The 12,687-nt window shown below is 40.6% G+C and overlaps 1 protein-coding gene across 2 annotated transcripts in view; it reads right to left on the bottom strand.

Moving 5' to 3' along the window:
* Positions 1-12,231, bottom strand: part of TRAPPC10 (trafficking protein particle complex subunit 10) — a 42,749-nt gene extending 30,518 nt beyond the window's left edge. Inside the window, exons 1-3 of one of the 2 annotated variants that reach the window (XM_075719134.1) lie at positions 12,141-12,231; positions 1,449-1,530; positions 608-743 (exon numbers count right to left, since the gene is read on the bottom strand). In XM_075719134.1, coding sequence (XP_075575249.1) covers positions 608-743; positions 1,449-1,530; positions 12,141-12,231 — 309 coding nt within the window. The remainder of the gene's footprint in view (positions 1-607; positions 744-1,448; positions 1,531-12,140) is intronic. The other variant, XM_075719145.1, reaches the window with a different exon arrangement.
* Between the last annotated feature and the right edge of the window lie 456 nt (positions 12,232-12,687).

Here is a 12,687-nt window from a genome sequence, read left to right as displayed (position 1 = left end):
AGACAACTCTTAAGGCTGTTCTGAATACTTTTTGACTGGTCACAGATCAGATGTCACCTTTGTCCTTCGACTGGATAATTAATTCATAACAGAGGCCAACCAAAAAGCAGTGAACTGTAGATAAACAGGATTAAGACATTCCAAATCTTGCCCAGTTTAGATTGCTGACATGTACTAATACCCGACATATGGAAAATGACCTAAAGAAAAAATACATATCTTAAGATTTAACCTTGTTAATAATCATAACTGAAATACTCTGGCCACATTTCTCTATCATGAAGCAAGTGTGCTGTACTACTGCAGTAACACTGTTAGATCCTGCGCTTTTTTGTGACAAAGTACTGAAAATAGGTTACTCAAAAGCCTGTCCTTTTAGCGTCAAGCATCATTACAAGGAAATACTGCTTATGGTAGAAAGTACTCAAGCTGACTAAGTTTTGCTTCCAATAATATTGGGTATGTATGCTTATGTAGTGCAGACTTAATTGTTCAAATAAGCATGAAAAGCAAATGAAAAATACCAGAGTGCATAAGCAGAAAGTCAAAACAATTTCATTTCTAAATCTGAGTATTCAGGTTTTCATGATGTTTTCCTAATACTTACACAACATTCTGTCCAATAAATATGAAGAAAGGGAAAAGTCAAAAGGGCCTTATTCCCCTCTTTGGGTAGTAGCTCCTCTTTAAACTGAACAAAGTTAGATTCTAGATGAATCATCTTCGGAGCACGGCCATAAGACCTACAAAGTTTAAAAACTGAAATTAGTGGACAAGACATACATAGCAGAATACAAAAATGAACATGTATTTTGGAGAAGAGGAATAAACTGAAATATTCTGGTACTGGAAACTCACAAACTATGCTTACTGCAGTTTGTATAAAGTTATCTAAAATTTGGTATCACCTGAAATGAGACAGAGGCTCCTTTTTGCAAGAACAGGAGCCAGAAGCTTTTCAGCTTTCATTAAAAGATTTTCTGTATTTCTGTTACCTCCAAAAGTAAGAAATTCCAAATAAGAAAACTCCCAAAATATTTTTTTCCAATCAGAAAACAGTGTGCCATACCAAACTTTCTGCAGGAAAGTACATCTAATTCCACATAAGTTCCACCTATATTCTCATTAAGAAGCAAGCATGTCACTTTCAGAACATGGCTGCCAAAGCATATCAAAGCACACACCAAGACAAACCCACAAACCACAAAACCAAAAAGAAAAACACAGCATTACTATCATTTTTCTTAAGGCAAAGTTCAACATAGATGAGTGGAAATGATCATCCTGAACAACATTTACCTTGATTATCTAAGTTCTCCCTTCCTCAAGCCAGTTGCTATATTCAACTCAATTTATGGTTAAAGGTCCTCAGAGCACAACACACACACACCTTTCCAAGTCTAAGAACAGACACTGAAATAGTATCAAAAAATAAAATATAAGTTTACCTCCTCCATTCCATGGGTTCTCTAGGAAGCTGCTGAGAAAGTGTAGGATATAAGGAAGTAAATAAATTCTGATCTCCAGCACCTAAAAGTGAAAGACATTAATCTATTATCGTGTGCAAATTATAGAAGAGAGATGAATAAGCCATACCATTGACGGCTTGTTGTTTCAATAAAAATATTTAGTTTTGTCTGCTCTGTGGAAACTGGAGTCTAGCACCGAACTAGACTTTTTTAAATCACATGCTCTTGCGACTTAATACAACACTTCAACAAGGCACATAATATGTATACTGTTATAACTTCCTACTACGATTTTCCACATAGCTACACAATCCATATACCAAAGAGAGTATCATCCATATAGCTGGACCAACTCTAAAAACTAAACAAGCCGGACTCATTGGCTAAACAAAGTATACTTAAAAAACCTCAAGAATTTGGCCTTCACAAACCACAAGACCCGTTGGACAGTGGTTCACATCCCTTCTGTAGCTGGGCCTACCATGAGAAAATTAGCATTAGCACATGTTCTGTGCTTTACTGGGTTTCATTCCTCTCTCCCCATTATTCTGGGGCTGCTGTTAACACAAAGCAGCGCTCTGCCTTCCACGCTGTTCTTGCTGCCTTCAGAAACGTGTCTGTTAACATGGTGCAGGTCTGCTGGAGCTGGCCTTACGCTGACACACAGGTTTGTGGTTAAGCTTTAATTACTTGGGCTTTGAAGAACTGCATTAAATGCAACACCACTGCAGTAGCTACTTATATACAAGATGGAACAAAAAGTAGGGTTTACCATATTGAAAAAATATATTATCAGTAGCCTATGAATATCAGTTCTTAAATTCTGTTCTTTTTCTTTGGGTACAGGGAGGACATGACAAGGAAAAGATAGGCTTAAAGTAAGTTCTTCCAACTTCTGATGGTTATCAGCATCTTCAAGCAAGGAGACTGTAAACTCTGGAACAAGGTACGTTGTCAGAAATGTTTGAATCCAAACTGACCAGTTGACCATACTAGCCCATGGACCATATGGACCATACATAATGTCCAAACAGTCTTTCATGATACTTGAACAGAAGACATGGTATTTGACGTCTGGCAAACAGACACATCCATACGAGAAGGGAGTAAGGTCAAAAATACATTTGCCACTGCATTTGATCATAGCTCTAAAATCTGTTAAGTCATGTGCACTCTCTAAATTTGGGAGAATGAGCTGGCCCATACTAGTTTAATGGTATTGCTTATTAAATCTCTCATTTGCATGTTGCCCTGAGTTATCACAGCTATTGTTCCTTTCCCTGTACTTCCTCATCTTTGGCTGGCTGCATAAGAAATCCTTTATTTCCTCCTACAGAGACTCTTGCCCCTCCTCCTGCCCTTCCCCAGGATCTCTTGAGCCAAAGAGCTACATTTTCCAATTAAGATTTTAACAGGCATATAGGCAATTCTGCTATTTCCTGGTAGTTTTCCACCTATTTCCGTTTTACAATCATCTGCCATTGTACAGCCCAATCTAAACAGAAAGACCTTCTTACCTTCTTCTGGAATAGGGAGCTAAGGCTGGAGAAGAACCTGACATCCTTTCTTCTCCCTCCCACCGCTCAATCGCATCTCCTGACACACAGCCAGGCATTACCTCCACTGTAGCTTAGCATGCTTTAGTTTATCTTGGGAACCCTTTTCTAGTCCGCTCACCTTTTCCCAATTTTCTCATATATACTATTTTGATTACCAGCCACTACCATACTTCTACCACCACACAATAAAAATAAAAAAATTGTAAAAGTCTGATTAAATGCCAGAACAAGCAAAACCAGCTCTTCTGATGTCTGACCACAATAGCTGTTATTCAGTGATACCATTTACTAGCACAGTTAAAAAACAAAATACAAACAAAAAAAACCCACTCTACTATTAGTGCTTTAGCCTTAAGTCTCCAGAAAGCTACTAAACACTTTATTCTTGACTCTTCATCTTCATCCTGTTCTGTCTGAATTAAGTGTACCATACCAAATCTTATTTAAGACTATAAACAAATGTCTATAATGAACACGGAAGCAAGTGTTAGCCATACTGTTAATGCTGTCTCATACTGAGTTACAACATCTCTATGAGCTAGGCCATGGAGAACAGTTTATTGATTTGCAACTCATTACTGCCCATAGAAAGGGAAATAAGGCTTAGTGATTTAGCAACAGCATGATGACCACATCAAAATGATAGCCCACGAAGCTTGGAGCCTGACTGAAAGAACGAACTACATATTTTACCTCTGGAGCATAACGAAGTGCTCTTTCTATACTGCACCTAAAAATCCAATGTATGCCACAAAAAAGTTTCAGAATTCAACATCCTGAGTACAAAGGTCTGCTCCAGAACAGAGGGAAACTCCTAAATGATGTTCAAGCACCCTGCTATTCCAGACAACCACATCATATTATCAGCTTAAGAAAGGTATATTCATTTTAAAACCAGTCAATTTTTCCTCCTGCATTGGTTTTGAGGGCATATAAAATACACCTAAGAGTGTGTTTTATGATCAAGGCAAGACTATCCTCTAGGATTAGAAGAAAAGGGAGAACAGACCTTCAATGCAAAATATATTGGCTATCTTTTGAACACAGACCAAACACTGCTACCACATCTTACAAACACCCAAAGGGCTAAAACATTTCAGGTTCTGCTCACCTAGACCCTAAAAAAATGAACACTAAAATGAAGTTATTGGCAGGCAACACTAGCACAGCACTGACACAGGAGAAACATCAAGACTAGTTAGTAGTAAGGACTTTTAAGGACCATTAAGATTGGCAAGATGCACATTAAATTGTTAACTGCTTGCTACTGGACTGTGGGGAGGGACTGGACCACCTCACAGCAAGTAGACAAGTAAGAGCATAACCTTCCCAAATAACAGAACAAAAAATCCTGAAAGATCACTCTAGTTTTGGAATGGTGTTGTGCAAGATTCCTATGACTCAAGAGACTTTGAGCATGGTAGAAGTCTCATTTTGTTCTCTATATATGCCTCTGAAGCATTAGTAGTTGCTGCATCCATGATCTACTTTCCAAAATAAAAAAAAAAAAAAAAAAAACCCCAAACAAACAAATCAAAACCACTACAGGAATTCTTGCTTCTATCTGACTGAATTCTATGAATTTGAATGAAATATTCTACAAACACAAGTAACCCTGGAATTCAAACATACAGCAAATCCCAAAAGTCTGCACAAAGGTTTGAGAATTGCTTCAAAGATTTTGCTGGGTTTTGGGTTTTTGTTTTTTTGGTTGGTTTTTTTTTTTTTGGGGGGGGGAGGTTGTGTGTTTGTTTTGGTTGGGTTTTTTTGGTTGGGTGGTTGTTTTGGGGGTTTAAAAAAACCCAAAACAACAACAAAAACCACAAAACAGACTAATGTGGCTGGATGCCTAAGCACAACTGTATCACAGCAAATTCATTTCATAGGATGGATCTCAACGCTAAGCCCTCACTCAAAGGATCCTCAGTAATGGAGGAAAGACACTCCTAGCCAAAGTGTAAAGGATGATCAGATACAGCTGAAAAGGAGAAGGAAGGATGTGCGTAAATGGGAAAGAAAAGTAATTTTGGAATCCTATCATTACTAAAAGCATGCAGCCCTCTGGAGAAGGGTTTTTTTCTTTTTAGAATCAACAGAATTAAGTAAGACCTAAATATCCCAATAGAGATGATAACTAAGGAGTAACATTAAGCAGTCATCCTTTATCACTTAAAACACAATAAGAAGTGTGCATCTTTTGTTTTATCATTTTAAGTTTGTCTAATACAAATATTTTATAAATAATATCAATCTAATTAGATTTATAATATTTCAAATTTATACATATTTATGTACAATTTTAAAATGTATTCTACAACTTCTCTAATTTGTATTATAAATCTTATAAGTCTTTTTGATCGTTTTATTAAAATACTTGCCCTCCCCCTTTTTAAACAGAAAAAACTGTTAATCCATAGCCTCTGGAGCACCCATCTCAGCTTTTATATTGTGTATGTCTGTATGTCCTGGTTTCAGCTGGGATAGAGTTAATTTTCTTCCTAGTAGCAGGCATAGTACTGTGTTTTGGATTTAGTAGGAGAAGAATGTTGATAACACACTGATGTTTTTAGTTGTTGCTAAGTACTGCTTGTGCTAGTCAAGGACTTTTCAGCTTCCCATGCTCTGCCAGGTGCACAAGAAACTGGGAGGGGGCACAGCCAGAACAGCTGACCCAAACTGACCAAAGGGCTATTCCATACCATATGACGTCATGCTCAGTATAGAAACTGGGGGAGCTGGCCGAGGGGCAGCGATCGCTGCTCAGGGACTGTCTGGGTATCGGTCGGTGGGTGGTGAGCAATTGCATTGTGCATCACTTGCCTTGTTACTATTATTATTATATTGTTACTATTACTACTACTATTTTACTTTACTTTATTTCAATTATTAAACTGTTCTTATCTCAACCCAGGAGTTTTTCTCACTCTTACTCCTCCGATTCTCTCCCCTGTCCCATCAGGGTAGGGGGAGGGAGTGAGCAGCTGCGTGGTGCTGAGTTGCTGGCTGGGGCTAAACCATGACACTGTATTAATCTATTTCCCATCTGGATGTCACCACGCACAGCAAATTCAGAAAAAACACAGTAATTCTTTAAGCGATGCCACTCCAATTACAGGGTGGTTCTGTATACGAAGTGGTAAAACTTATTTTAATTAGCAAAATAATAGAAAGCAGTAATGCTCCAATGATAGACACTAAACAGAAACACTTGTGGAGAAAGGGAAGAAAGGAGAAAGCACATGTTTCCTTTCTTTCCACATTACAAAGTTCAGAAGGCACGCCCTTTGCCACTTATTTAAATGCCTCGGAAACAAATTAAGACAAACAGGTATCTGTCCAGGAATCAAATACAAATAAAGCAGCAGAACCTTAAAAGGGTTTTACGATAAGCCTAAACCAAACACCGAATCAGACAGTGTAAGTTAAAAACATTTCTATGACCTTCAAAGACTTGATGTTCACCAAATTGACATCCAAAACGTTAAGACAGCCAGGTCGGGCAAACGAGGAACAAAACTTATTCAAATGAATCTCGACTGTGAACCTGGCTGCAAAAACTTGTTAGGTAAACCAAGTAAAGAACGTCTGTATCGTTTGTTCAAGGACAGACTGTGTTGCTATACAGCAGCTCATAACCATAAACCTACTCCTGGGGAAAAATCCTGAAAATAACTGAGAACTGAAATGGACACGTAATACCGAAACACCCTTTGTTTAGGTTATAGCGTAATGCAAAGGTGACCGAGTATCCTAGTCATTACAACTCCAGAAGAAAACATGAATGTTCAAACTACTAATTTTTAAAATTTTATGCTATTGGTCCCATATTTTTCTCTTCTCTCTTCTTTCCTCCTTGTCTTTTTCCCTGACATTTTGGTAGATCAAGTCAACGCAGCCATCCTGCCATCCCTCTATCCCTGTCTAGGACACTTGTTCTGCTGCAAATCTGTACAGGAATGATATGAGAACCAGAATGACCACTTTACCAGGACTCCCAAGAGGAACACGTGCCTTTTGTGGCAGCTGTCTGATACAAAAGAACCATAAAATATTGACATTTTTTTAGTTTGATGCCTGCCTAAAATCCCCAAGAATCTATTTTTTTCTAACACTTTCCAAGTTTCTTAGAAGCTTACAGGCTTTGTTACTGCAGTTTCTGAATATCCCACAATTTTTTTCCTCTAGAGGAAATTATCCCAACCCAGTAACTACACAGGCAGTGTAAAACAAAAACTCCTGCAGTCAAGTGACTACAGCAGACAAATATTTTTCTTTGATACCCATGACAAACCCAGTCAATTGAGATAAAACAGTTCAATTACCTTTAAAACAGCTCAGTGTAAAGACTACACTTCGGTGTGGTTTTGTTTAGTTTTTATGCCCAAATATCAGTCACAGCTAACCCTTCTGATCCCACTTATTTTTCTACTGGTAAAAAGTTCTGCTGTAAATCTTTTTTCATAATTCACTAGCCTATCATAAGTGGATCCACCTGAAGTTTTGGAAGGCTGGTGGGGTTTTTGTATTTGTTTCTTTTAAAGCTCCTCCTCCCCCCCAACCCAGATTCATGTTCAAAAGAGGTCTAAAAACCAAAACACAAGACAGCTTAATTGCTATATAAAAGCCTTAGCTGATTCCCTAGTAGCCTGTAGAAGAAAATGCTTTTAGTGAAACTTTGCATTTTTACTTGCTGTTGCACTACTAAATCTGTAAAAAATGGGTTAACACTAACAAGAATATGCTGCCTCTTCTCATGACTTATGTAATCAGATACTGAAGTACAGAATAATATTTGATCAACTACACGATAGTGATGACTTACAATGCAGACAGAAGTCCTGTTTGAGAACAGGGAAAATGCATTTATAGGATATAGTTGTTTAAAGGGTCTCACTAGCAGCAAATCATTCTAATCACCTGGGCTACACGCCACTTCTTGTTGACACATTTTTTATTACATCTACCTACTAGTAACAGAACAACTTTTGAATTAAGTTCTTCCGGTCCCAGAACAATATTCTTAACTGCAAGTACTTATTTTCACTCCAAAAAGATGTAAAATTCTTCCCAGACCCGCCCCCCCTTTACTTTTATTAACCTTTCCAGTTTATGCTGCTCTTGCAGATATTTGCAATCGTTTTCCATTCTCAGGCCTACAATGATTTTGCTGATGGTTTTGCTCTTGCTGTATCACAGCACATTCTGAACACAGACCAGATGAAAGCAACGCATCCCATACTCTCCAAAGATTATATACAAGTTCATTGTACTAAAAGTATTGACAGTGAGAACAAATATGCACACACACAATATATAAACAGATACTACAAGCTGATAAGAAATACTCAACAACTGCATCAAGATAATTACAAAAGAACAGCTTGGTAGGAAAGCTCTGAAAAACCTATTAATTACTTAATTTAGCAGGAGTGTCTTCAGTCTTCAACTTCCTATTCATATAGATAGAGCTAATAATTTAAGTGCAAACCAGCTACAAAAGGGTGAGTTCTTTCTCAGAACACTTGGTTGATATATATGTGCAAGAACATTCTATTAAAGCTCCAAAGACTTTCTCAAATTAAAATTTCAAATAGGACTCATGAGAAGGAAGCAATATTGTTTACTTTCCTAGGAGAGTAATCTGCATTGTTTTAAAGATTATGTCAAATCAACATTGCAAAGAAACTACCCAAGTTCAAAATGTCTGATGCAAACGCTCAGCTTGCCTCTTCAAATAAAAAACAATTTATGATGCTAAAAATAGTATTTCTACAGCAGTAAGAAAACTAAAGCTGACTCAAAATGACTTGTAAACATACAAGGCCTGGCAGCAATGAAGATAAACTGCTACAAACTTGAATTGAGAGTTTGCAAGGTAACGTGCCAGAGCGAGCATAACCACAGCTGAACAGTGAAGCTCCCCAATGGGTTTGCAATCTAGTAAGACCGACAGTATGAAAACTTGATTCAAACTAATTAGGAAAGGAGTCATCATGGTACTCGGTCCTAACTGACAAGAATGATTTAATACTACATGGGATGGTGCCATCTTGAGAAAAGGGAAAAAAACATAAAGGAAGAGCATCCTTCCGTGAATATACTACTTTTTCCACACTTAGAAACATGGTTGTCTGTTTGCCTAGAGAAAATGTCTTTAGAAGTTTTCGGTTAGACAGTTTGCCTAGCTGAACTCTATTAATCTAAACCTCTATTAAAACTGTGAGGTTTTGCCAGTAAAGGCCAATGCATCTACAAACAAATCCTGAGGACAACACTATTAAGTTACAGTACTAACATGAAAAGAGTAGTGACAAAAACTGCCAAAGCCACGTGGAAACTGCCACTTTTATTCTATGGGCTGAGGCCTGTACGTACACAGAGTAATAAAGTACCGAGTTCAGGATTGTACCAGTACAGCAAATAACCACTGTTACAACACAGACTAACTCACAGATTTGAAAGCATAACTCTCTTTACCAAAGAAGCATTCCTTTCAGAGTGCTGTCAAATTTATTCCAAGCAGATAAAAACATTTGTTTACAAAACATCTCTGATATGTGCAGTGTTAAAAATAAGTTTCATTCCAAACAGAACTCTCTTCGGTTCTCCCTTATTAAGAGTAATCCCTAAGAGTTAACAGGAGTATTTCATGATACAAATGTTTACCTGACAGACATTAATCTAAATCTTGCAGCAAAAGGAAATACTTATGTTCTGAGACACAACCTGACTTAATCTTCACTCTTCCTTCATATAATCAAAAACTCATCATCCCCTTGCAGGTCTGTTTTCTCCTCACGCGCACCTGCTAGGTGGGCCAGTTATCCCAGACAACTCCAACTGCCTGAAATCGGAACCACAAAAGATAAACTGGAGTTGCTGAACAGCTTCTAATATCGTGGCTTTGAATGCATTTTCCAACAAACCAATACCGAGCCAACAATTCTTTCCCTGTAAGACCAAGCTTCACCTCCTCATAAATCACCGGCAATATAATGCTTAGAAGAGCTTTCCTTCAAGTAAGTAATTTCTGTTCAATGTATTTGTTTGAAATACTACAGCCTCTAAGTACTCCACTTCTCTGGACAGAGAAAAAAGGAAACTAAAAGAGCTAAAGCAAAACGCATTCCCCACTAAAAGCAAATGTTTTCTTTTAAAAATGGTAGCAAATCACCCTTACTACATTCACCAGAGAGGTCATCTCTGAGCACTTTTGCTCAATTAGCCTTATTTTCTGAATTAGTTTGTCTCCGACCAAGCCATTCTAGTCCATACCAGTAAGATACTATTGTCACACTTGTTCACAGCACCAGAAATGTTTCCTTTAGTCCAGGAGCAGGACATGCAAATGATACATAATGTTCACCTCATATCTCATTTGTAAGTGTGCTGCTACCATACTGTATGGTGATAAGTCCAAAACATTTTGCAACCATAAAGTACGCTCACTCACTACATGAAATTAATGTTATTTTCAATACCAGATAATTGGGCTTGACTGAAATCTGATGAAAAGGAATACTTGGAATTTTGAAAATTTCCTTGCACAAAGAGGCCAGAGTTCTGTTCGGCATTTACAAACAAAAAAGCAAGCCTGAAGTAAAACTCCATGTACTTCAACAGACTGAAAGATATATTACTTACTCAAATCATACAGGAGCGATAAGGACTGACATGCACCCCGCCCCCCCCCCCAAAGGGACTCTCCAATTCTGAATACAAAATAAAGCCAGAAAATCTAAAAAACAATCCATCTCAGCCTGAACAGTAGCATAACACCACCAAGGAAGGCAACAATATCCTTCAGATGTTTCCAATATTTACATTTTTCTGACTTTAAACCTTAAGTGAAATGGATTTCAGAAGTCTTGAAGTAGGCAAGTACAGAAGATTCAACATAGATACCACTGACTTCAGTTTATGAACCGCATCCAAAAAAAAAAAAAGTTTAAGAAAGAAAAAAAGCACATTTATAAAATAGTTTGAAGAAAATATACATGCACAGAGTTCCATAATTATATAGTTATGAGGTTACAGTTGGATATTTTTTCTAAATACCAATATTAGTCTAAGACCTTAATCCTCAATAGATGCGTACTTTGTAGTAAGACAACACAAACCTGTGAAACAGTTTCTATTTCACACGCACATAAAGCATTCCCAGTGTTTTACTGATAAAGTGCAAATATGTAGTTTGTTATGTCATTGACATAGATACTTCTGACTAAGAACGAACAGCCACTGGTTACCTTTTCTTATTTAAAAAAAAAAGCCGAATTCTCTACGCTGATCTCATTCACCTTTTTTTACTAAGAGCACTATGGATGTAGTTCACGTGCTTGTTTTAAGCGAACTTTGTGTGCGACCCTCTACACCTGTAAGAGCACAGGAGCTCACGCTTTACATCGGGACCAGGGTGCACACGTCCCAGCTGCCTGCCTCTGACACCTGAAAAGAACCAATTCATCGCTGGAAACCCCACAGTCCGGTTTGTTAAATAAACTTGTCTCAGAGATGAAACCAAAGCACAGTAGTTAAACATTAAATTATAATGTCAGCGGGAATCCATCAGCAGGAATCCATCAGCGGGGATCTCTCCTCAACACAGAGGGTGTCTTACTCCTCCTGACTTCTCTTACCCAGAGCAGAACTACACAAAGCTCGCTGGCAAGGAGTTTGGGGCTTGAGATTTATTGCCATGTATCAATCTCTTCCCCTAAGCACCTGTGAGCATGACATTCGTTTTTATTATTTACTACGGCCCTGAAACACACAGAAACAAACCCCAGTTTGTCCACTGCCATTACAACGCGGGGGAATCACCAGTAAAGAGGCAAAACCCGCCACCAGAGCCCCTCGCAGGCGCCCTGCCCCTCGGCCCCGAGCGCCGGCACCTCCACAGCGGCCCCGCTCCCGCCCCCCGCGCCGTGCCAGCGCCCCGCACAGCCCCCGGGCTCCGCCGCCGGCTCACCGCCGGACCCCGCCCCGGGCCGCCCTGCACCCGGGCCCGGAGGGGCAGCGCCGGCCAGGGCCCCCCTGCACCGCTCCGGACGGCCATGGCTACCCCCCCCCCGGCCGCTCACGCCCGTCCGGGGGCGCGGTGCGCACTCACAGGTGACGATGGGCTTGTTCTCCATGGTGTAGATCACCGGGGGCTTCTCCCTGCCCTCCTCCTCGGCGGCCGCCGCCGCGGCGGGGTCCATGAGCGGGCGGGGTCCTCAGCCCCGGCTCCCCCGCCCGCTCGGCGCCATGGAAACGCCGCCGCCGCCGCTTTCCCCGCCGCTCCCCGCCTCCCCTCCCCGCCCCGCCGGGAAGCTGGGACGGGCCGCTCCGCCTCGGGGCCTGCTGGCAGCACCCCCCCCCCCGCCTCCCCCCACCCCCTTCCCCGCGTCCCCGCAGCGCCGCTCCGGAGGGGAAGGCGGGCGAGCTCATCCGCTTCCTGGATCACCGGCTCAGCATTACCGCTTCCGGGGAGCGCCGCGGCCCGCCGGTGAGGGGCGAGGCCGCCCGGGCCCAGCGCGGCCGTGCGGGGGGTAACCACCCGCAAAACGGGGTGGAAACAAAAAAAAAAAAGGGTAAACGCGGGGGTGGGGAGCGCCGGGGAAGGGGCGGCGGGGTGGGGGCTGGCCGCCGCTCCGGGCTTGGGGCGGGCGGAGTCG

The sequence above is a fragment of the Pelecanus crispus genome, chromosome 1 (genome assembly GCF_030463565.1).
Source record: "Pelecanus crispus isolate bPelCri1 chromosome 1, bPelCri1.pri, whole genome shotgun sequence".
Lineage (NCBI taxonomy): Eukaryota > Metazoa > Chordata > Aves > Pelecaniformes > Pelecanidae > Pelecanus > Pelecanus crispus.
This window is presented reverse-complemented; position numbering and strand designations above follow the sequence as displayed.